A 25,894-nucleotide genomic window follows, 5' to 3' on the forward strand; every position below is an offset into this window, starting at 1 on the left:
TTGAATGAACTTGAAGGCTAATTCTGCCTTGACTTTTTAATTCTATGCAGATCTATCTAACGTAATTCTATGTGTGATACTCCACAAGAAAATAACTGCAAAGTGGTAGGGAATCAGTCCTTAAGGCAGAATTTTTCCTTAAAACCAGGAGGAAACATTACCATATTCAACATGCAAATGCTCAGGCACAATTACTGGGAAAAAATGCAGTGTTTTGATACAGACCCGCCATTATAAACACAGAGCTGCACCACAAAATTTCTGCAGTGACTGACTGGAAGAAAGAAAGGGATTCTGCTCAAAGGAATTCTGTTTTTTGAAAACATCAATCACTGAAGGAAAGTTCAGCTATTAACAAGAGCTGCAAGAAAAGCTGTGTAGGAAAACTGGATATAATGCATTCCAAAGTAGAGAAATTTGAGCAAGCTGAATCACACATACAATGAATTGCCTAAGGTGATTTGGTCCTAAATTGCTTCTCCCCAAGAATTCTGACCAAGACAAGGCCATCACATAGTTGCAAAGATACCTTAGTGAATATGTGTGCTATCATAGGTAGGTTAAAAGACATGGCAAGCAGGCACAGATGCAATGCTAGAACAGGTTATCTCTTCACAAGGCTCTCATGCTACCATGTGCCAGTGTGACATTGTGATATGGTGTAAACACTGGCCACCTCTTTAGCATTGCATGACCAAGAGCAATAGGATTGTTGAAAACTCAGTGGGAAACTGAGCTCATTTTGGTTTTATGTGTCGCTGTATGTTTAGTGATGCTGAAGTGGTTGAGGAACAGCTGTTGATAGTGAAAATACTTAATAGCTGCATGAAAACAATCCTTCATTTTTGCAACTTTATGGAGAATGCCACAGGCTGACAAAACTTGATGTTCAAAGAAAGGAGATTCAAAACAGACCAAGACGTGGGAAGAAAAAACACTTTTAAGATGGGAAACAAATCATCTTACATAGAAGAAAGAAGCAGGGACCTCCAAGTTATTCCTTCTACTTAAGAATAGTTGAAACAGCAGAAGATGCAGACTGGCAGCTGTCTGTGGCCCTCAGAAGTTGGCAGATGCCAAGGAAAAATGGTCTGGGGAGAGGAATGAGGTGACATACAATTAATAAACAATGGTCTTTCTTTTCCAAGAAAAATAAGCGTGCAGTCCACATGGAAATCAATGACTAGGACCATACAGACATTCGTTTTTAATTTTCTTTTCAAAATCTTGATTTTGGCCTTTTTTCTTCTCGATTTTGCCAAGCTCCCAAAGTCCTTTGGAGGATTTTCCTCTCCCATCTTCACAAAATCAACAATACTTTCAATACTCATCTAGGATATTTGTACATACACACCAAAGGCCCAATCGTGCAACTTCTGTCTGAAAAGAGCTCCTATTCCAGAAAATGGGTGTTTTAATTGTGTAGGGACTGCAGAAACAGGCCCAGCCATGCACGTGGAAGTGTACATAAGTGTATATGAGCAATATTTAGCAGTAGGACTTGAGGAAATGACCTCAAGTTGAGTCAGGGAATGTTCAGGTTGTATATTAGGAAAAAATTCTCCTCCAAAAGAGTGGTCAAGTGCTGGAATGGGCTGCAAAAGGAGGTAGTTGAGTTACCGACCCTGGAGGTGTTCAAGAAACATTTAGATGTACCAAGGGACATGGTTTAGTGAGGAAATACTGGTAGGCAGATTGTTGGACTGGATGATCATGGAGTTCTTTTCCAACCTTGGTGATTCTATGATTCCAGAAAGATGAAGTATTCAACTGGTCATAGAAATCTGAACATCATAAAGAGTAAAAGAGTATTCCCTTGCATGTGACATGAAATCAAAGCAAAGGAACTTGGAAAACTAAAGCAACCTAAACTTCTCCATGGTGGCCTGCAGAAAACCACAACATATCCTCTGTTTTGCTGATATTAAGCTTCTGCAGGCCAGCATTATCTGACAGATTAGACATAGCAGCCCAGGCAGTTTTCATGCACACACTAATCTACCTATATACTCTGTTTTGCAGCACAACTAAAACAGAGAAGATGATCCAAGGGACAGAAAAGCAAGTAGCAAGTTCCATCTTCACTTTTTGTTCACGTACAGCGGAAATATTAATTATCTATCCCTCACCTTCTCAGGATAAATAACATTTTGGCTTCTCATACAGACAGTGATGCCTCTTTAGATGCCATAACCCACGATAACCATCTATATTGGAGGTCTAGAACTTTCTTGACCTAGAATTCTAACCAAAGAAGTCTGACAACCCAGCTCAAGATGGGGGGGAGTGGAACAAGCAGAAAAATGAGTCACTACCTTCTCACTGTTAGCAGCAGCTGCATGGCAATTCAACTCAATAGTTTACAGGTGCCTTCAGGAACAACTGTCATAAAAAAGCTCCCAAAATATGCCCTTTTTTCCTTGTTGTTTTTTTTTTTTTCCTTTTTTTTTTTTTTTTTTTGTACTGCTCTTTAAATTTTGTACAGCAACAGTTATCCAATGAAAGCAGGAATTAACGGAAACGAAAGGAAATGAGAGACACTGAAGGAAAAACAAACATAATCATCTCCAGCTGCAGCTCAATTAAACAACCGTTCAGAGAAAACTACTCATTCACAATTTACTCACAGAATTTCACTTTCTTACATTCTCTTCAGGATTTCAGAAGTACCCTGCACTTTAAAACCCTTTACAAAGTAATTTAAAGCTGTACAAGTTGCGCAAGTAAATGGCAGCTCCTTCCCACACGGGAAGCAAAAAAATAAACTCATGTTTCTTCTTTTCAGGAGTCCCCAGGTCTGCTTGCATTTTCCTCTTAGAGTTTTTTTGCAAGCGTGTGCTTTTACCATTATTTTTTTCACCACTTGTCTTTATTTCATGTCCTCCATCCCTGCGATGCTCCTGATGTTTCCAGTTTGCCCCAGAAATGTCCTCTGAGCCCAGGACTGAGAGCTGCAGTAAACCTGAGTATTCCCAGCTGGTACCGAACAACCTAGCAACACAATTTAAGGTTTAAATACTTTTCCTTCAGACACTGACATTCAAGTGTTTGTTCCTGCAACGATCTTCCCAAGAGATTTGAAACTGCTGTTCATGAATTTGTCTTGTCCCAGGAGAAATTAGCTTTTATTCCTGCATTAGCTCAAATGAACAGTGTAAGCAGCAGCAATGAGCTCTGCCAGACCAGAGAAAAGCACAAATCACAGAACCACAGAATTGTAGGGGTTGGAAGGGACTTCTGGATATCTAGTACTACTCCAAGCACTGTATTTCTGCTTCTCATTCTTTAAACCCATTGCCACTGTGATTAAAGAGCGTCCAGCGAATGCTCTCTTATTGCCTGGTATGGCACAGTAAACTATCAGCATGACAGAAGAAGACCACTGGATACTTTTCTTGCAGTTTTCAGATATTTTTTATTACGTGTCATTGCTTGAAAAAGCACAAAGTCAGAACAGTGTGGATCTAAGAAAAATTTCCTGCAAATATTTTTCAAGCATAAGTAGGGATAAAATGTTTCACATTTTATTAGGAGAGGAGAGGAGAGGAGAGAAGAGGAGAGGAGAGGAGAGGAGAGGAGAGGAGAGGAGAGGAGAGGAGAGGAGAGGAGAGGAGAGGAGAGGAGAGGAGAGGAGAGGAGAGGAGAGGAGAGGAGAGGAGAGGTTCTTGTAAGTTATAAAAGATGGACAGATAGGTAATATATGGAAGGGGAGATGGTTTATCTTGTCTAAAATCCCCTTGTGACTAAAATATCTGTTGAGGCTCATAGCAGGCTTTTGGAGAAGGCAGGATATTACTAGACCACAACAAGCTCTTAAAACAGCCTGGCAAGGACAAGACTGACCTGTATTTTCAAGGCGGTGCCTATATTTCAAGTCTTCATTTCCAGTTTCTGGATACTGCATATTACACTATCTTCTTTCAACACATGATACCATGATTTCCCTAGTCAAGTATAACTACACTGACATTGTCTTCTTCCTGCTGTTAAAAGATAGCAACTAATGAGATTCTATTCCTGTATTTTTAATCAGAGAAAAAGCAAAACCTCTAGTCCACTTAAAATGGTGGGAGAATAATGAATTTATAAAAGATGAAAACAAGAGATCCAGTGTATAATCAGTGTAATTACCAGTATTTGGAACCTCAGTTATAAAAGCATATTTGTGCTATTTTCAATGTCTGAAAACTACTGAAGCCTAAACAATGCCATTTCTCCCAACTTGCTCCCTTATTAAAATTGCCTACTTGCTGATTCACATAGTTCTTTCTTGACTGAGCACAATTATCTCAATTACAGAGCAAGATGTGGGAGCAAATATTATGTGCAGTTTGGTTATTTATTAAGGCCAAGTTCATGAGAATGGTGTGGAGCACAGTCACACAGTGACTACATCAGTGAAGAGAACTTTCTACTTTACACGAACAAAGAGCCAACAAAGAGGACATCCCCCACGTTGACCTAGCAAAATATACCATCTTGCCTTGGTATCCTCCACAACTGCATCTTTTATCTGTCCTCGTAATCCTTCAGCGCCTACTTGCCATCACACTTAATGTCCATTTGAAGTGCTCGTGATTTACAGAATTTCCAGTGAACTGTTTCAGCTCAAGCATCTGGATGGTGTCACATAATAATGGAGACCCTTGAGGAACGTGCTGCAGCTAAATATCTCATGAGAATATTTAGTGGATGACAACCTTGCACAGAGCAGAGGGTTGAAACTAGATGATGATCTCTGAGGTCCCTTCCAACATAAGCCATTCTATGCTTCTTTGATTATATGATTCTATGATTATCCATGCCCTCAGTCTAGCCCCAAGCTTTGGACTGATGTTTCCCCAGAAGCTTGTGAGCAATAGGCTTGCAGTTGTGTTTGCCTTCTTCTGAAGCAGCGTAAATTAAGGATATAGGAGATTAAGGAAAAGCATAACCAGTAAATACTGAGTTCCTTGACAAAAGCTGACCCTAGGATCACAACAGCTCTGTTGATTAGGCTCTTCCCTTGGCATACAGAGAAATGAAAAGTAATGACAAGACCTTGAATCACCTACACACATCTAAGAGCGTCACACCTAAGAGGTGTGAGGCTGCTGAGATGTGTTTTTGCAAAACAGGCATATTCATTACAGAAAACAAAATAAAACAAAACAAAAAATGAAGCCATAAATATTTTAGATTTGCTCTACAGTAAATTGAGAATAATAAATTAAATCTGGGAAAATTTCACAGGGGAAACACAAAACAAAATAGAATGAAAAAATATTGCCAGCATTAATTCACAGCTCTGTGTCCTGCACACACCTGTACATCACTTTATTTTCTATTTCTAAATTAATCTTTGCTAAGGGTCTGAGGTCTAGTGTTGTTTTTCCTATGAATTCAGGCATGCTTTTTCCCTCTCCATTTTAAAAGCCCCCAGAGGCTAATCAAGCAGCACAAGACATCCTTGGCAGAAAGACTGATGGGACTGCTCAAAGGCATTTCTCTTACTGTAGCATTGCTTTGTCCTGTACCTATTCACAGCTACAGTCCTTGGGAAAGCGGCTGCCTTGCCTGGCATACTGACCAACAGGAAAGTGCTGTGCACAACCTTTTGGAGCTCTGCAAATGTCAGATAAATATTAATAATAATGTCACTTAACAGATGTTTTCTATGTTTAACTACTTTGCTTCCATATAGTAAATTTCAGGACTATAAAAATGACTGGAGTGACGTGAAATTTTAAAGAGGTATTATCGATTCATATTTTGGCGTGAAGAGCTGAGTAATTCTTGGCAAAACATCTTACTGAATTTGTTCTCTTTAAACTGCATTTAGTGCTAGTAAAAGGTGATCAGCTGAGAGCACTGGAAACAAAACTTCTGAGAGGCATATCTTCCTTCACTAGGAAAATTGTATATGCCTAACTGTATCTAGCAATCTAAAATGAAAGGGAAGGCATGGAGGTTTAGAGGTTTTAGGTTAGCTCAAAGGCCATAATAAACCTAAGATTAGCATGTAATCACTAGCATGAACTCACAGCTGACCACTGCAATAAGGCTTTATTGTGGTTATGGGATGAATTTGCTCCTTTTAATGAGAAGCCAATTAATGAAAATGGCAGAGAGCTAGAAGCAAGGGCAGTGAAAGCTCTGGCAAATACACTTTTCTGTAACACATTACTTGTTTTATACAGGTGTGCAAAGATGAAATGATAGTTTGACCATTGCCAAGGAAAGCCATTGAGTGACTTTTCTCACAATGTGGAGCTCTGCTTTCTCTCCCAGCTTCTAAAAGACACTGAAACTGATGAGAAATGAGCTCCAGATAGCTAAGCAATAGAACGTGGAATTACAGAATACCCTGAGTTGGAAATGATTTGTAAGGATTATCAAGTTCAACTCCTAGAGCTCTCCAACCAGTAGATTACATTCACAGAGGTTGTGCCCTCATTTCCAGATGAAACATAGGTAGCCTCTATGTTTTTTTTTTTTTTTTTTCAGCAAGCTGCATCTATGATCATAGAATCATAGAATATCCTGAATTGGAAAGAACTCATAACAACCACTGAGTACAACTCCTGGCTTCACAGAGGACCACCCGAAAATCCAACCATATATCTACATTATCCAGATGCTTCTTGATCTTACCAAAATGTGCCTTCAGTCCATGCCCTTCATACTTTGAATGGATGACCATTTTCTTTCCAACCATCCTACTACACGGAAGTATCATAGTGTGCACCTGAATCAATCCCTTAGAAGCCTGAGGGCCATCTGTAGATCTGAAAAACTCGAGTCAACAACAGCAGCAACATTCACTGCCCCATTTCTTAATATAAGAGGTGCAAGTTGCATCAAGCAAAATACAGTTGAGTTGTCTCCAGGTGAGAAACCATCATCCTCAGGCACCAGCACAGAAGCTTAAGCAGCAGTTGACTAAATCTGCTCTTCATTTTAACATTTCTTTTCATCACGTGGCACAAAGCACAGTAACTTTTCATGCTATGGGAGAACTGGAAGGGAGCACACATTTCCTTAGCCCCTTCTTTACTTTACTAAACTGGAATTAAAATAAAATTAAAAAAAAAAAAAAAAAGAACCCTAAAACCTAAGTATTCTAAACAATATGAGCCATAGCAAATTAGGCCACATGTGTTTTCTCTTGTGGAAAAACAATGATTTTTGGATGTGCTCGTGTAAGGTGTGTGATGGAAGTGGCAAAAATAGTGTGTCTGTATCAGAGCCATAATGAGAAGCCAAGCCATCCACTTCTCAGAAAAGCTATAAGAAATGGTATAACCTGAGCTACTAAAGCCTTCCACCCAAACATTTTTTTTCCTTTGCAAGTTCAGCTGTCACACAACCTCCTGTATTTCAGTACACTGCTGCACTGTCCCATGCATGGATATATTTCCTCTCTGATGCAATAATAAGTCAGAAAACTTGGGAATGTTGGTAGAAGAGGGAGCATACAAAGAATTCCTCTAAATGTAGTACTGATTTTTGGAAATGCTCCAAAACACTTCTTGTATTTCTTTTCATACTACTAATATCCAGAGGTATGAAAGGAAACACAAGAAGGCAGAGACCAACGTGTGCCCCACTGCATCCAAGTAACAGTTCAGCTGTGCAACACTGTCAAATGTGGCACTTGGAAAAAAAAAACACAATTTGAGAAACATGAATGAATGAGAATGGAAATTACAGGGCTGCCTTGAAAAATAAGTGGAAAACAATGGAGTTGAAAATGGGGAGAGAAAGAGAGAGAGAGCACAAAACTTACGATAAGGCAAACTTTTCCAGATGTGAAAATCAATTTTATTCTGAAACTTCCCAGCCTTTTCATTTAGAAAGCAATAAAATTCTATTTGTCCCCTGTTCATTTTCTACATAAAATGCCACTAAGCTACTAGCTTTCGGCAACCACACAAAACGTAATAGGTTAGGACTGCAGCCTTAAAATATGTTAGGGTTTTTTAATGAAACCAATTTATATCAGTTTGTGCCAGTGAAAGGGCTGAAGCAACTTAATTTAGTTTCATTTTCCACACATTTGTGACCAAAGCTAGGATTCACTTATTTCTAATTCAGCACTGCTTCCACATGCCTGCTTAAGCCGTTTCTAACTGATTTAGCTGGTGACCTCTATTAAATAGCCAGGTGTTTGGCTCTATTAAGGGGATAATCTCTTGGTACCTACACATCATTGCTACAGCCACTTCCTCATTTGTGCAGTTTTTATTTGTATGCATGCCTAGTCTGAAAATTGAGGTCTCTTAGAAAACGAAGGGGAAAAAATTCCCCCTCATTGATAGCAGGCTCAATATATGGCCAAACAGGCAGACTGCATTTTGGGGTGCATTAAACACAGCACAGCCAGCTGGTCAAATGAAGTCATTCTGCTGATATATTTAGCGATGGTGCAGTCTCACTGTGAATACTGTGTATGGTTCTGAGTGCCACATTATAAAAGGGGTGTTTAAAAGAATCGCAGAAAGGCTTGGGTTGGAAGAGATCTTAAAGCCTACTCAGTTCCATTCCCCTGCTGAGGGCAAGAATACCTTCCATTAGATCAGGCTGCCAGGGCTCCATCCAACCTGGCCTTGAGCATCCACAACTTCTCTGGGCAGCGTGTAGCAGGGCTGAGTACCCTCTGAGTAAAGAATTTCTTCCTAATCTTCTCTTTTAGTTTAAAGTTATTCCCCCTTGTCCTATTGATACCAGATCACGTAAAATGTCAGCAGCTCTTCTGTTTATAAGCTCCCTTCAAGTACTGAAAGGCCACAATGAGGTCTCTGTAGCCTTTCCTTCTCCACACTGAAGATGCAGCCAGGATACGGCTGGCTTTCTGAGTTGTGAGGGCATATTGCTAGCTCATGTCCAGCCTAACATCCACCACTACCCCCAGGTCCTTTTTGGCAGGGCTGTGACCAGTCATTCCATCCCCCGGCTTGTATTGGTGGTGATGATATCTGTTCCTCCTTTGGATGACACCCCTTTATTCTGTCACATCAACTGCATCACTCAGCTCAGTGTCATCAGTAAACTTGCAAATAATTGGAAGTATCCAGAGGACAGAATTGTTAAAAGGGCTGGCAGACATGCCCTACAAGGAGAGTATGAAGACACTCAACCTCATTACTCTCTGAGTTTCTGAGAAGGGGAAATAGAGAGATACGAAACTCTTTTCCCTAGTAGCTGTTGAGAGGACAAAAGGGAATGGCACAAAATTGTGCCAGAAGAGGATCAGACTGGATACTAGAAAACATTTCTCAACAGTGGAATAGGCTTCTTAGACACGTAGTTCTTGTTCCATGCCTGTCAGTGTTCAAAAGGCATTTGGAAAATGCCCTCAATAGTATGCTTTAACTTTTGGTTAGCCCTGAAGTGGTCAAGCAGTTGGAGTTGATGGTCTTTTCAGCTTCCTCCCAATCGAACTATTCTATTCTATTCTATTCTATTCTATTCTATTCTATTCTATTCTATTCTATTCTATTCTATTCTATTCTATTCCAGTCTAGTCTAGTCTAGTCTAGTCTAATCTGTTCTACTTCATTCTACTCTTTTCCATTCTAATCCTTTCCTTTACTATTCTAAATTAACACCACAAAGCCATCTATTCTTGTAGCTGAAATATATCTATAGTTGTGTATGTATCATCATCATAATCAGATTTAAATTAAAAAAAATTAAGCAGATTTTCAGGTCCTAGTTCTGAAATAACTGAGTAATTTTTTTAATTTATTTTTTATTTATTTTTTTTTTTTTTGTCTGGACACGTTTCTTCACTTTACTGGAGCTTTCTCCTAATTTAGATCAGTGTGATGTCAGTCAAACAAGCTCTGTAGGGAGAGCACATATCTTTTATTAGAGTGCTGAAAATAGCAGAGGAAAAGAAGCAGAAAGCTTTCAGGCACATAAGCCCTTCTTCTGGCCATGGTGTTCCTCAAAGAGTGTCTGTTTATTTTGTTGTTTTTGTTTATTTTTTGAGATTTATGGCTCAGTCTAATAAAAGACAAGACTACAAAGCGTCTCTGGCTTTAATCTCTGAGCTACAACCACAACAACACATTCAGTGCAGCATCGGGTGTGAATAGTTGGCCCATTTGTTTCATGCTCTCTCTTGTAGTAATGGTGGCTCATTTCAAAGCTTACTACAAAATACAGTGACTCAAAGAGCACTAGTGCTGTCAGAACTGGTTTTCACAAGCCTTCTATTGTGAGGGTTACTTCACATCTAACAGAACGAACTCAGTCTGTAGCCATTCTCTTGCTGAAGGTGATAGCAGTATTTCATCTCTAAGTGGGTACAGGTTTTGCAAAACTTTGTGGGAATGTACATATTTTGTACATTTTCCATTTTGGCAATTCCTACAGACATCAACCAAGTGGCTGTAAAGCTATAGAGTGGGTAGGACATACAGATGAACAGACCTACTAAAGGCATACCATACCAGCAGTGCACCCACAAACAAAGGTGAAAAGGAGCAATAGAGGTACATACAAAAAAAAAAAGAAAGCCATCTTGTGTCTAGAATTGAAATCCAAAAGGCAAACTGCTTGGAAAAAGTAATGGGAAAGGAGTCTTTCCATCTGTCTTCACCCATCTGAAACTCTGACCCATTCACAGGAATTAGGGGATCTTTCTCCAATAGCTTCTTCCAAACTGTGGAAGAAGATTCATTTCATATCCAGTAGAAAAACAGCAAACAAACTCATGTGGTCATTCTCAGGGTTCTTTCCAACTGTATTTTTTTTAGACTGGAGGGAAAAAAAAGCAAAAAAAAGCAAAAAAAAGCAAAAAAAAAAAAAAAAAGCAAAAAAAAAAGCGATGATTGTTCTCATCTCCCAACTACAAAATGGAAATGCTCAAGTGGACAACTTATTTGTTTCTTGTACACAGACTGAACTGTGCTTGTGTCAAAATGTTAACATCTTCATTTAGTACCTGACAGATTCAAGTACTTGTTCACTGTTTTTGAGAAGGCAAAACAGAGATATTCTGCTCCAGTTATACTAATTTCCTGTACAGAAAGCTCCTTTCAGAAGTCTTCACTCAATTTCTCTGTCTCTCTCTGTCTCTGTCTCTAATTGCTCTTGCAATGAAAAAAATGACCAGAAATACAGTTGTTTTACTTTCTCCATTTCTTCATTTAAGACAGATTCTACCACTGCATATTGAAAAAGTTTTCTTTTAGAGCCAGTGTATCACCAGGGATTTGATTATCAAGATGTCCGTCCTTTCTCCTTCTCATATTCTCATCGGTCACAGAGAGCATAAAGAATATATATTAAATTGCAGTGCTGTTGAAGACGCACAAGACAGAATGCAACATCCACCTTACTCTAGCTCCATCACAGTCTGCAGAGCTAAAAGAAGTGAGAAAAAAAAAAACTAATACACTTCAGGAAAATCAATCTGAGTCAATGTCTCAAAGGACAAGACCGTCAAGTGGTGAACATTGATGTAATGCCAAAGGCTGAGCCTCAGCCAGTGTGTGCAGCTGTGAACCCAGTCCAAGCAGAGCAAGCTACAGATATGGGATTAAATATTGCTTTATCTCGTAGACTCTAGTGACACTTCATTAGGTTTGAAGGGAGGCAGCGAGGATGTCAAACCTGACATGCTTCTTCATTTGCTTAAATCTACTTGAAAAGCTGAAAATCTGAGACTTACATTTCTTTGAAAACTGAAACTCTTGCAAAACTCTCCCAGTGCCCCTAGCTTTGCTGGTAAAATACAGACCTCAGTTCTAGGAACCCTGTTTTCTGTTCCTGCTCGTTTGATCTCACTTGTTATCCTTTCTCCTCACAGTACAGCAACTTACTTCAATTAAAGCTTCATTAAAACAACTCTGCTATAATCACCATATGTTACTTATATATTTTTAAAGCATATCTGTTATCAACTGATCAAAATACAAGTGGGCACTTTATATGTCTCTATTATATACTGTACATACACTATTTATGGTATTTTTAAATTTTCACTTATCTCAGCGCCAAGCAGAAGGAATTGCTGAAGTCATTTCTCCATTCTGTTCACAGCTATATCCATTTGTGGATTCCCAGTGTTGCAGTATCTGTGTTGCAACAATTGCTGTAGCTTCAGGTTTCAAAAAGGGCTCAGGTAAATAGCAGTGGCAAGGTGAAGGGGATGACAGGGACAGAAAGAAACAAACAACTTTCTAAGTGAAAGAAAAGAATCCCTTCAATCTGCATTAGTATCAGGAGGCATAAGAGCTGGCAAACAGCACTAGTCCCTATTGACCAGTCTCTCTGTCTGCATAGGTTTCTAATGTAGCAGCATCGTTAGTTTCAAAAGCACTGCATGCTAGTGATAATGGCATCCAGTATTCACAACTCTGACTGCTCTGCTCCTTTTCAGGTGTTTAGTTCTTTCTCCTACTTTGCCATTATCAACATTATGCAGTCCAGAGGACCAGAAAGGGTCCTCTGTAACAAGGCTGGATCTGAGTGATGGGCAGTGATTTCAGGAGGAAGGAGCAGCTCCAGCAGCTGCAACAGCCACACCACAGCCCTGCAGTCCATCCTCACCAGCAAACACATGCTGGATATTGTGGCACCACTCCAGCAGCCATATGATGCCCATAGGAAATCATTTTCACAGCAGTGGTGTCCAAATGAAGAGAAGTTGGTGGAAATGACTGGGATTTTCTTGGCATACTCCTCGATATAGCCTGTGGTTATGTGCAGATGGACCAGTTGATAGGATTATACATTTTACATGATGCAAAAGATAATAATGATATACAGGAGAGATGTTTTCAAACACTGTATTTATACCTGAATTTATTTTTCATTTTTCTAGAGCCTGACTGAGTTTGAATCAAGAATACAACTGGTGCATTACAGAACAGGAAAAACTCAGATTCAAAGCTCCCAAAAGAGTCATGGTTTTGTGGATCTACAGCCTTGGCTCAGACCCTTGTGTGCACATATACACACCTAAAGCCCAGAGGCACTAAGGGCTGGACTAGGTGCTCAATTAGACCACAGAAATGAACTTTTCTCCATTTCCTCTAAAAAAATAACATGAATGTTACCCTATAATGCCAGTGTCAGTGGTATCCATCATTTAGATGCCATTATGCCAGCTCAAGTGCAATGACAGTTTGGGTTCGGAAACAGTTAATACAAAACAAATCTCTTCACTGATGAAGGTTATATGATAGAATCCTGAATACGTCCTACTGGTCTTCCAGAGATTTAGTAAATGACATATATGAATTATTCTGCTACTAGAAAGAGTAGATAAGGATTTTTTTATCATTATTTTTTTAATAAGCTGATAACTTGCTATTTCTCCTGCTGAAAACTGGTTTTACGTGCTGTATCTGGATTCCTTGCTTGTATACAAAAAGAAGCATTTCATTAAAAGAGAAAATAACTTGCAAAGATTTCTAGGGTAGCTAAAGAGAATGTGTGTGAGGAGAGAGACAAAGGAAAAGAAAAACAACAACAACAACAACGAACACCCAGCCAACCAGTCAAAAAAAAAAAAAAAAAAAGAAAAAGAAAAGAAAAGAAAAGTAAACCAAAAAGGAAAAATATCAAGCATACAAAAGAATGGAAGAACTAGTCTGATTTATTAGCGGTAATTGCATTTAGACACATGTTTTTAGTACTTCTTATTTGTCTTGCAAAGAAAACACTAACCTAGACACATTAACACTTCGTGTATCTTCCAAAAAATATATCCAACAGATGAACAAGGTACTGACTAAGGCAAAAAAAAACAAGCCCAATGGCATCATTTTTCTGTTGCATGGTGCTTGAAACTTGTATCACTGTGGAGCTCCATGCAAAGCTTCACTCATGCAGGAACCACATATAGGATCACAATATAATTCAGGCTGGAAGAGACTTCAGCAAATTTCTAGTCCAATCTCCTCATAGAATCATTTGAGTTGGAAGAGACCTTTAAAGGTCATCTAGTATATCCCCTCTGCAATGAACGGGGACATCCACAGCTTGATCAGGTTGTTCAGGTCCTCCCAAAAGTAGGATTGACTACAAGGTCAAACCAGGTTGGTAGGGGATCTCTCCATTTGGGTCTTGAAACCTTCAAGGATGGAGAGTGCACAACATTTCATGGAAGCCTCTTCTACCCTTCCGCTGTTCTCATGGGCAAAAAGTTGTTCAAAATTCATGAACTTCTTTTGTTTCAGTTTTTGTCTCATGTTTCAACTTGGAAGCATGTTTTTCATGTATCCAAGACGCATCACTGATCTTCTCATATGTACAAACCACTGTTTCATGCTCAGCTCCTATTATATGAATGCCACAGCATGCCCTGTTATAAACAACTAATACTTCCCATATGCAAGACTTTGTCCTGGTGGAATTTTGTCCAATTCTGGTCAGCCCATCCCTCCAATCTCTTCCAGGTCTTTCTGGATGGCAGCCGTAGGCTCAAGCACGTCAAATGATCCTTCTCCAATTTGTTGTCATCGAGTGTGCAATCTGTCACTTCTATAGTATCTCTCACAAAGCTAGAATCATAGAATCACAGAATCATTTGAATTGGAATAGCCATCTAGCCCAACTCCCCTGCAACAAACACGGACGCCTACAGCTAGATCAGGGTGCTCAGATCATGATCATGAATGTCAAGATGTTAAATGGGACAGGTACCAAAAGATATCCTTACAACAGCCTTCTTGTTATAGGTCTCCAGGCTGAGCATGACCCATTTTCCACTACCCTCTACATACAGTTTTTGCCCACAAGTTGCCCACTTACGCAGCCTGCAACATCCTAACTTGGATGCAAATTTACTGTGGGTACAATGGAAAGCTTTGCTACAATTCAGGCAAACATCTTCTGTCCCTTCTCTACCACATATAGTATACATACAGAATATGTACAGTATATATATAGTATGTACATAGTATATATACAGAATATGAGATGTGGAGATCTTTGCCTTTGCTAAGACAAAAGCCATATCATGTTGAATTAAGGCACACACATTTTTTGCTCCTCCACCTCATGGCATAAATGCAAACAATTTGTTGTCAGTTACGAATACATTTCCTATCTAGAAACAAACTTCAGTTTAATATGGAGTAGGAAGTCACATTTGTTGTTTGCAGAGGAGAAAGATCAAACACCTGTCATACTGAACTGTTTAATCACAGTTACAGTCGGCATGATAGGAATAAAAACCCTTCACAACCAAGCTGAAACTCTGAGTTCACAGTTCAAAAGGGGTCATCGAAAGACAACAGAGAAAAAAATCAACGTAAAACCATGCCTGCACTTGAAGACTAGCTTTCATGGGAAAGCTATGAGAAATCAGACAGAAAACATAGTTAAAATGACAGTTCCACAAAAAACAATGCGGAGCATCTCAGGAGCAGCTCTTGAAACCATTTTAATCTCTCTTTGCTTTCTCCCAATGAGATGCTATGATAGCAAATAAAACTTAAAAAGTATTTGGGTTCTAAGTGAAGAAAATTCAGAACTGAAAAATGTGTGATGAGTATAGGGCACACAACCCAAATCCTCAGATGTGTACCACTTGATAAAATCACACGATATACCACTGAGAACTTTGAAGTCAAGGGCAAGGTGTCCGTAGTTTTATTAGTCAGATACTGGATAAGATGCGGTGGAGAAAGGGCTGAATTTTAGTGTCTTTTGATTGGTTCTTTACAGAACTTTGGGCAATCTCTTTAATGTTCTATTAGTTGTCATTAAACCAGAGACACATACACTCCTTCTCTCTCCTCTGTCTTGACTATTTCATAGAATCATAGAATGGATTGGGTTTGGAACGGACCTTTAAGATCATCTAGTTCCAACCCCTGGGCTGTAGACAGGGATACCTCCTACTAGATTAGGTTGCTTAAAACCCCATCCAGCCTGGCCTTGAATGCCTCCAAGGATGAGGCATCCACAGCTTCCCTGGTTAGCTGCTGCCAGTGTCTCACTGCCTTCTGAGTAAAGAATTTCTTACAAACATCTACCTTAAATCTTCCCTCTTTTAGTCTAAAGCCATTCCCCTTGTTCTATCACTATCAGACCATGCAAAAAGTTGGTCCCAATCCTGCATGTAAGCTCCCTTCAAGTACTTTTCATGGACTGTAACATCGGCATGTAAAAACTGTATTATATAAGAACATTCATCTTGCAGTCCCCCAAAATCTGAGAAACCACATATACAAAACCATCTCATTTTCACTGGGTTGCTTCTATGAAAACATAGATTTATCTTTGTTTTTAATTTCTCTGATATTATATTCTTTTGGAAATACCATGAGGACTTCAAGGACTCTGCTTGAGTTACTTGCATATAACATCAATTTACAGTGGGAAAAACTGAGGCATTAAATAACATGGACATTACAGATCAGGTATACTCAGTATTCACTATTCCATAAATCAGTCTTTTTTTCTGGAACATTTTCCTTGTGTTTATAGAAAGAGTTGGTGATTTCAGAAGATCTTTACAGTGCAACATGCCAGGACAAAGTCTCCTACAAAAGACTGCTAAAAGCCAATGTCTCATCTTGGCTTGAACCCAAGTGGCTAAAACCTAGCCCTGAGGATTCTGGATATGACAGGATGTATTTATTTTGTATTTAAGGAATAATGCTAATTTATATTAGCCCTTGCTCAATATGAGAGCCTTCCCCTTAATGCTGGCAGTATTTACAATGAACATTCAAATGCTTTTTTCTACTGACCAAAATAGACAGACAAACAAATAAATAAATGCAGTTTTAGCTGAATAAGGCATTTCCTAATGGTGCTACAGGACCTGGAAGTATTACAGCTAATTGAGCTTACTATTCATAGAGCAGACATGCAAAGGTCAAGTTGTCTTAACAGCTTGTATGCTGTCAAGCTATATTTGTTCTTGAATACATACATCAGTCCTTTCCACCCAGACAAATAATGACTAAAGCTTACCAAACTTCAAGAACCAATTCCTTTTTTATGCTGCAGTAAAATAGATAAACAAAGGCAGGCAGCAAATAACAAGTATGTCTCAATTATTATGTGAGATCCGTGTTTGCACAAAGAGAATGAGACACGCTATTTTGTGTTACTTTTCTCAAAAAAGCAGTTGTGAATTCCTGCAGCCTAGGGATGCAAAGGGACAATTAAGTCATCTTAATTAATCTAGTCTGTTTGCCTTTGCATCACACATTTCCTACGCATCAGGTATAAATCACTTCCTCAGAGAAATTATTCAATAAGGCTTCCACCCAAGACTGGAATACATCAGAAGAGCACTGATGAAAAAACAGTGTTCCTTTGGTAATAACCACCAGCTGTTCATTACATTTACTGTTAAAAATAATGAAGTATGTGTCTTCCGTCCACCTGGAAAGTGTCTGGCTCCAACTTCTAAACCTTGATTCTTGTTATTTTTTTCTCTCTGAGAGCTCTGAATGTTCAATATTTTTTAATCTTTATTTTTACTTCCACTTCGCAAGGACTGTATCAGAATAGTGTGATAACATTTTCTCTCAGTCTTCATTCTGATAATCTATAAACATTTCTAGTTCCTTCGTATGTTTTGTTGTTTCTAACCTTGAATTTTTCAAAATCCATTTTAAAATGTAAGAGAAAAAGATGTCTCTCCTTGACCATTCTAACATAGAATTAAAACCTCCCCCTTTTGCCACTGGACAAGGTTGGCCTGTTCTAGATCATTGGGTGGAAGTATTCTTCAGAACTAGATACTCCATGTTCATTTTTTAAATTTTTTTGGCAATGGGGAGAGACAGGCAGCAGATGGATAAGACTGTTGTGGACCATCTCAGCCAGGGATAAATGTTGAAAATAGATGGGACAAACTGTTCTCTAAAAGTGTCTGTTACTGTGTACAGACTAAAAGGAAAGCATTGGCTGAAAGTGTGAATGCACACTTTTACAATGAAAGCAATTAAAATGAAGTGAGATAAATCATATCTGTGTGACTACTCCTCGGGGAACATCTCCAAACATCTCCAACATATCTCTCAATACCCAAAAATACAGGTCTTACAATATAAGATAATAAGAGGAAAAAAATAGCAAGAAAACACCACAGTCATGAGATTCAATAACAAAGTCAGGCACTCCTGTGAAAACTTTCTTTTGCTCTAGCATCTAAGTGAAGAGACTTGTCCCCTGAACCAGCTCACTAAGAGGGATGCTTTATTTTGAGAGATAAATTATCCTTGTAAATGTAATACTCAGCATCTGGAATCTACAGCATTAATTCCACTTGTGTTTTACCCATGACTTCATGGGTACTCCATTCTGAATCCCTAAGCCATGCTGATATGGTATCTCAATTTTGATACCTATGATTGTCAAATTGACTATCTTCACTCCCAGGGCTGGAAAGGCATTATTTGGCTTTCTTCAAGCTTTAATTCCTACAAACTGCATGAGAGGCTGCCCCTTTCCTGAGCTATTTCTGTTCGAACCTGACAGGAACGGTAACTAAAGTGCAGGTCTATTGATTAAAAATCCTTATTTTTCCCCCTGTAACAGCCTAAGGCACTTAATCAATATGGCAATGCCCCATATCATGGACCAAAGGCACAATATCCAGTGATCATAAACTGCCTCGAAGAAGTGGTGTAAAATGATTTTACAACCTGACACCTGCTGAAATGTCCATTCACGGTGGAATAGATACATACATTTCCTTCTGCAAGCCAGTTACATAAAAAGAACTAAATATCACAGGGAGCAGCTGTATAGTTTCAGTTTGACAGAAAAGGCCCCTATGACATTATGATTTCACATACATCACCAGGACGCAGATTTTGCTGCAGAACATCTATACAACGTGCTGTATATTTTCTGAAGGCGATGCACAAATACATCCCAAGAGGAGAAGAACATGGCAGTCTATCTAATGCACTTATACAGCTCCTGCCTCTGCAAGAGCAGAACTGCCCACAAATTTATTATTTTTCTAAATATAATTCTCCTCACCACCTCTTTTTTCGAGATCAGTGAGTATGTTTATCATTAGGACGGCAGATCTGATCTCGGTTGAATCAGTTTTTCAGTTAAATAATGCCACTTAGAGTCCTTATTTCTGAGGCTATTCAGATACTGGTGAATACGAGTTTTGGCTTAGGTCCTGGGAATGACAACAGCCTCCTTCCACTGGGCTCCTCACACGACCAACAGCTGTGGTTGTGTTTTGCGCGCATGATGCTTCTCTCTCCTCCCTCTCTAATTGCTCTCATGTTATGGACAAACATGGCACATTCTGATAAATTTGTTTTATCCCTTCTTGTTTTCTCTTAGCCCTGTAAGAATGGAGTTGTGCAGTGATTAATTCTTTGCTATTTAATGGCATTTGGGACTAAGTTATCATAGAACCATGGAACAGCCTGGGTTGGAAGGGACCTCAAGGATCATTAAACTGCAACTTCCCTTCCACAGGCAGGGCCTCCAACTTCTACATTTAATACCAGACCAGGTTGCCCGCATCAACCTAGCCTTGAACACCTCCAGGGATGGAGCATCCACATGCGGGAGCAAAAGTCTCTCTGTACTTTCCTGAAAGTCTCAAAGATCAGTCATAGCGCATATTTGTGTTTTACAGTGAGCTGTACCACCATCCTATTGCTTTATCCACTGTAGTGCAGTGCTGACTGAGTTCTGAGTTTGCCCTGTCTTTGGAGACATTCAAGGTCAGGTTGGATGAGGCTCTGAGCAATGTGACCTAGCTGTAGGTGTCCCTATTCACTGCAAAGGAGATGGACTAAATGACCTTTAATGATCCTTTATAATTCAAACTATTCTGTGGTTCTGTTATTCTATGAATGTGGTGCTGCAGATACACCTGTATAAAAATCAAGCAAACAAGACACTAATTAATTCACTTGGGAAGTCATTAGGTGCTGAATGTACAACTTCTGTTCATTTAAGTTACATTTCATCAACGAAACTTTATATAAATAATCATTCGTTCCTCTATACGTTCATTTATCTTTCTTCAGACAAGTATAAAAAGGCACCTACAACTTTATTGACAAATCTTTCCCATTGAAGGTTTGTTTCTTGTCACTAAGATCAAAAATTATGCACCACAGCAACTGTTTGAATGAAATCCCCAGTTCATGACTGTACTGAACGAGGAAAATTTTCAAAACTTCTGCACCTTTTCTTATTTGGAAGTAAGGGAAGGTAAATTTTTATAACACTCTTCCACTCCTCTCCATCTCTTATTTTAGAACTTCAGGACAAGTTTATTTGGTCATAGTGTATCTCTATTGAGATAAAACCTGGCCAATACAGAACAAGAAAAATTCTTATCACTAGGATGTTTATTTGGAAAAGGCAAGACGTAATTGCCAGCTTGCACATCTCTTGTGAGATCTTCTGAAAGCTATCCTGGAAATCTATGGTAGTGGTCATGAAAACTAGCATATCTTGATAGATCAGCACTATAAAGAGATATCGGTTAAATTCAGGAGGGAGAACAGCTACATCAGAGACATAAGAATGTAAGACATCAGGCACTGCAGCAAAGTCTAGTAGCTTAGGTACAACGGATTGCTCTGATTTTGTCATCTTGTCTCCTGTACAACAATTAGAGTGGGAAAAGTGATTTCCCTTATGGAGATCAACTTGGGTTACAGAGGATCTAAAAGTAGATTGTGTGAGTTTCAACTCACTTGGCTTTAGAAATATAGAAGTGAAGTGATTCACCAAATTAATTGTCCTCAAGAATGCAAGTCATTGCAACCTGAAGTGGATCTTCACAATGAGGATGGTGACACCCTGTAAAAGCACTAACCTTTCTCAAGTGACAATCAGGTTAGTACAGATTTGGAGTGAGATAAATCCAACCAACCCAGGCATCCTCAGCTCTCTGCAGTCTGGAAGAGGAAGCAGGTTTTCTAAGTGAGCTGTTCACCTGATAAATTTTAGATGCCTCCTGTGAGGTGAGATTAACTTCTAACTGTTTGTAAAGTTAACCTTGGTCTGAAAGAAGCATAAATAGAAATTTATTGTGAGGAAGTTAAGAAGAAGCTTTAGAGAAAGAATTACAAAAATGACACTCATAGATAACTCAAAGTCATCATGAGCTAGTGTTATTAGTCCTGTCCCAACGAGATGACATGGCCACACTATGCGATGCAACCGCCTCAGTGATTATGTTGTTATGATTAAATGGATTATGGTACGTGGGTGTTGAAGGGTGGGCAAAATCTATGAGACACTGAGTATGAGTGAGAGCCAGTCACAAAGATTAGTTCTACTTAAAATAAATAACATTTCTATGTTTCGTTGCACTAGTTTCCTACAAGTTGTGTGTGAAAATATCTATTTCCATCCCTTGATTACAAAACAAGATTAGGTGACCGTTTCAGGTGGAGGCATCTAGTTGAGTATTTGTTTGGGTTTTTTTTTTTTGTCAGGTTACTCATATTCTTCCCTGACAAAAAAATAAAAAAAAAACAAACAAAAAAACCCACTACGTTCAAGTGAATTACCTCTACATGCCAGTTTTCCAACTCTGTAATGAAATAGTATTTCCTTTTTTCTCATTCTCAAAATTTATGACATCAGTATGTCAGAGTGCTCTGGCACTTTGTTACATGGCCCAACATGGTGTTTGAGATGAAAGTATAAACTTTCATGGCCTTAGAGGAGAATCTGACTTGAAGTATGGGACAAATAAGTAGCAAAATTTGCAGAGAGACTGAGTTTCTTGAGATGATTTCACCCTTCTGTAGTTTTAAGGACTGTTTAAGGACCTATATCTATACCTGTATCAGTAATTGTCAGACTGGAGTGATATAAAGTTGAAAAATGACCTACGATGCATTTACATTTTACTTGCATTGATTTCTTTTTCCTTTAAACATTTTGCAATAGCTCAGTTGCTCCCTTTCCACCCCAACCTTACATTTATTCTATGAGAAGACACTGGTTTAAATTTTTGTCCAAGGTCATTTTCTTATTTCGCAGTAAAATGGATGTATAATAGAAACATAGAAGAGAAACTACAGCATGTGCGACAAGAAGGTGAAAATATATAGATTTAAAAGGACTACAGAGAAAACCAGCACTTTCCTTGTAGAGGGAAAAAAATCAACAGTTGAATTTACAGTTCTCAGAAGACAGCAGGGATGGGATATAACGCTATGATTCAAATTTATAATAATCAGATCAGCTCAATGACACTTGCAAGAATGCTTCCTTTAAGAGAGTTCTGAGTTGTTAAGGCCCATTGTACCCTTTAATGAAATACAGATCCTGGTAATTTCATCTGGTGCACCTGAAAATTAAAAGTGTCAGCTCTTCTGAGTGGGGGGATGTTTCCAGTCACAGAGGTGAAGTTCTGCTTTCAAGTGCCCTGAGGCAAGCACTGATTTCTACATTTACTCCAACAGTGCTATGGAAGAAACTGGAGCCAAATTTCTTCCTTCAGTCCATTTCTATCATTTCCAAAAATCTACCACAAAAGAGAAGCGAAGTGAAGAGAACCATAACAAAACCAGTAAGGAAAGTACTCTCACTATGTGTACTCACGCCAAATTGATACAAGGGAATCTGACACCAAAATCCACCCTGGTTTAGCTGTAAATTGAGCTATAGAAACCATCTCTAGTTTAGCTTTGTAACTAGTCCATATAACAAGGATCCTTTGTTTATTTGCTTTGTTTTCCTCCTTCTTTTTGGTTAACTCCTCCTATTTTTTGAAGACACAGCAGAAAACACCTCGTCTAATAAACAGAAAAAAATTCTTAAGAAGTTCTACTTCTATGGATGATTCTGTATTAGGAGGTGAAATGGAAATAGTAACACCTTGTTTTTTAGATGCGATTGTAAATGGAAATAAGCACAAGCAGATATAATTATGGAATTTGTGTGAGGAAAGAGAAAAGCTGCAAGATAAAAGAGAAAGAAACAATTGTTTTAATCCGATTAAGAACCTTATTAATGCAATTAAAGAACCTTATATTTCAATTAGGCTATGTTTCAAGCTGCTTTACTCAAATGCATATCTCCCTGAGGTACCATTCTTTAGCGTACTAGATATGACATGCAGTTTTGAACCAGTAGTAAAAACTTTCTGTCTCACATAATCCAGCAAAAACTACTTTTCTTCAATAACTATCATAATTTGGGCTTAAAAGACTTAGAAACGCAAGACAAGGGTACAAGTATGGTATGTCAAACGGCCAGATTACTTCACTGGGGAGAAAAAGCAACCACAACTGTGTTTTTCCTTTTCATACATGCATAGAATCATTAAGGTTGGAAAAGACTTCTAACATCATTGAGTCCGACCATCAACCTATTACCACCACCCCCACTAAACCACATCCTTCACTGCCACATCCATATGTCTGAAGACTACAAAACAAGCAGAGGAATGATATTTAGTGAATGCCAGAGGTTGGACTTAAAAAAAAAAAAAAATAATAATAATAAAAAAATTTGGATTTTGTTTATTATTCTAATTTTTTTGTGTATTATTCTAATTATTGAGAACAGCTGTGTCTCTTGCCTCCCCAAAAAGATGTAGAAGAATTTGCTGAGGCTCAAAACCCATCCCTGATGCATCAACCTCATGCCTATCAGTCACGGCTGTGACAAGGATGGGAGGAGGGCACTGGTTACCTGCCTTGAAGAAGAGTAGGCAGTTGCCTGTTTTGCTCAGTGAAACATTCAGGAAGTTGCCAGAGGGAAAACGTAGATTATTTTGCAGCACTACTTGCAATACTCATTGTTAAATTTTTGACCACAGATAAATGAGGTAGAAAGAGAGTCTGGCAGAGTCACACTCCAAAGCACGCCACAAAGAGAAGGTAAAAACAGGTAGGAGAAAAGAAATGATAACTGGGAGCTGCTCGGTGAAAACGTTGTCCATCCTGTACAAAGTTGAGCCCTGTAACCTTGAATGTACTCTGCTTCACCTTCATTACACCCCAAGAAGAGATTCATGGTGGGCAACTGTACAAGAAGAGGAGGTTTCATCACCTTCATTTAAACTTTTGTTCACTGAAACCCAGAACACAGCACACTTGCTCAGTAAATAGCTCTTTTATTTCTAATGCCATTTGGTACTCTAGATAACCTTTGGTAAAGAAGGATTGCACAAATTTTTCATGACTCTAAGTAAGTCTGAAAGCTCCTGAATTACGCTATTCTGTCAAATATAAATGTGATTTTGAACGTGAAACATGTTGACTTCCACACTACCACCTCTAGCACTCCTTGAATACCGAGTAACATCTGAAGAACTTCACCAAATAAAAGGAAATATCATTGATTGTGAATGAGAGAAAAAAAGCTTGCATGATGAAATATCAAGGAACTTTCTAAGTGCTTCAGAGAGTCACAGTATTGCAATTGGTTCTTTGTGTTCACTCCTCAGCTTGAGGTAGATTTGAGTGTAAAAGCACAAGGGGAAAGGAGCTTTTCAGGGTGAAAGGCTATTTTCTGTTTGGTTGGGAGGGAAGAAAAAGAAAAAAAAAAGGAAGGGAGAAAGGAAGAAAGAAAAGAGTGAAAAATAAAACTACATACAAGTTCAGCCCAAGAGAACTTGGAGACATAGGAATGAAAAATTTTAAATGAACCACTGATGCACTCTGATGGAGAATGCCATGGAGGATAAATAATAAAACAAATAAAAAGAGTGAGATTCAGCAGAAGGTTAGCTTGATGTCGAGAGCAGCATCTGCTGCTGTGCAAACAGGATAAGAATTACAAGGGCTACCGCAGACTCAATGCTTCTGGGTACTGCACACTCACCAGCTGAGGTCACAAAGATATCTCCCCCACAGGGCAAGCTGAAGTCATGGATGTGTACACATGAATCTCATTGGATTTTTATGCATTAGTCCAGAAAAGAGCATTCTATAGAAGAACTGAATGTAGTCACTCATTTTAGGCAAACTAAAAGTGTTGACATCTGCTCAAATAAAGGAAGAGCTACTAGTGGCAGTTATCCCCTCCTCTCTTCTCCTGGAGATGACAGGGATGGCTAAACCTAGTATGTAACAACTCCTGGTGTACAACAAGGGTAATGCAAGAAATACAACATAAATTCAGTACCTATGTGGTGTGATGCATTTGGATCTAGGAAAGATTATCCACCATACTGCTTTAATCTGTGCCTGTCGATGCATCAACAACCAAATTCTGTATTCATGATGGTATTTTTTCCAGCAATTTTACACTAGAAAGTCCAAATTTCTGCCAAGGTGCATGCAGCAGGACAGTGTCATTCCATCACACTGTTCTTTCTGCATAGAATCATTTAGGTTGGAAAAGATCACTAAGGTCATCTAGTGCAACCATCAACTCATCACAACCATGTCCACTAATCCATGTTCCCAAGAGTCACACCTACTCTCTTCTACCATTTTTTTGGCATCTTCTGCCACCACAAAAAACTGGGGTAGACTCATTTCTTCCTTCTTTTTGACTGTATGTTGATCTGTATGTAGATAAAGAATTTAGAGTGATAGAAATGTTTGGTAAGCCAGATCTACCAGCAGATGAAAGGCATAGGAAATGGAAGAGAAAATATAGCCATGGGAGACAGGTTACTTGCCTATAAATTTCAAAGAAGTCTGTAAAAAAAAAGGAGACAAATGTTTTATTAGTTAGTGAAGTCAAACCAAATACCAATGGACTAACTTTATGATAGGAAGGATTTAATGATTCAGAATAAAAACACTGTCAGTGCCCTTCAAGCAATTGATCAGGATGCAAGAGAAAATGAAGAATAGTTTTTATAGAAATATGTAAAATTCTCCTCTTTTTATCTCAAATATGGAGAGAATCAAATCAAACTAGCTAAAATGGTACCAACAAGCACACTTGGACCTTACTGAACCTCTCCTTGCAAGGGGTGACTCCAGGACTCCCAAAATATTAATGGGTGATGAGAAAGATG

At 38.7% G+C, this 25,894-nt stretch overlaps 1 protein-coding gene across 11 annotated transcripts in view; it reads right to left on the reverse strand.

The window, feature by feature from the left end:
- TSNARE1 (t-SNARE domain containing 1) overlaps nt 1-25,894 on the reverse strand; it is a 469,319-nt gene that overhangs the window by 127,819 nt on the left and 315,606 nt on the right. Inside the window, exon 12 of one of the 11 annotated variants that reach the window (XM_085221761.1) lies at nt 13,405-14,501. The exons of the other annotated variants lie outside the window; for them this stretch is intronic. Within the exon in view, the coding sequence (XP_085077887.1) occupies nt 14,457-14,501 (45 nt within the window). The 3' untranslated portion in view covers nt 13,405-14,456. Of the gene's footprint in view, nt 1-13,404; nt 14,502-25,894 lie in introns of those variants that run through there. 11 annotated transcript variants of the gene reach the window in all.

This window comes from Meleagris gallopavo, chromosome 3 (genome assembly GCF_905368555.1).
Source record: "Meleagris gallopavo chromosome 3, MGAL_WU_HG_1.1, whole genome shotgun sequence".
Taxonomy (NCBI): Eukaryota; Metazoa; Chordata; class Aves; order Galliformes; family Phasianidae; genus Meleagris; species Meleagris gallopavo.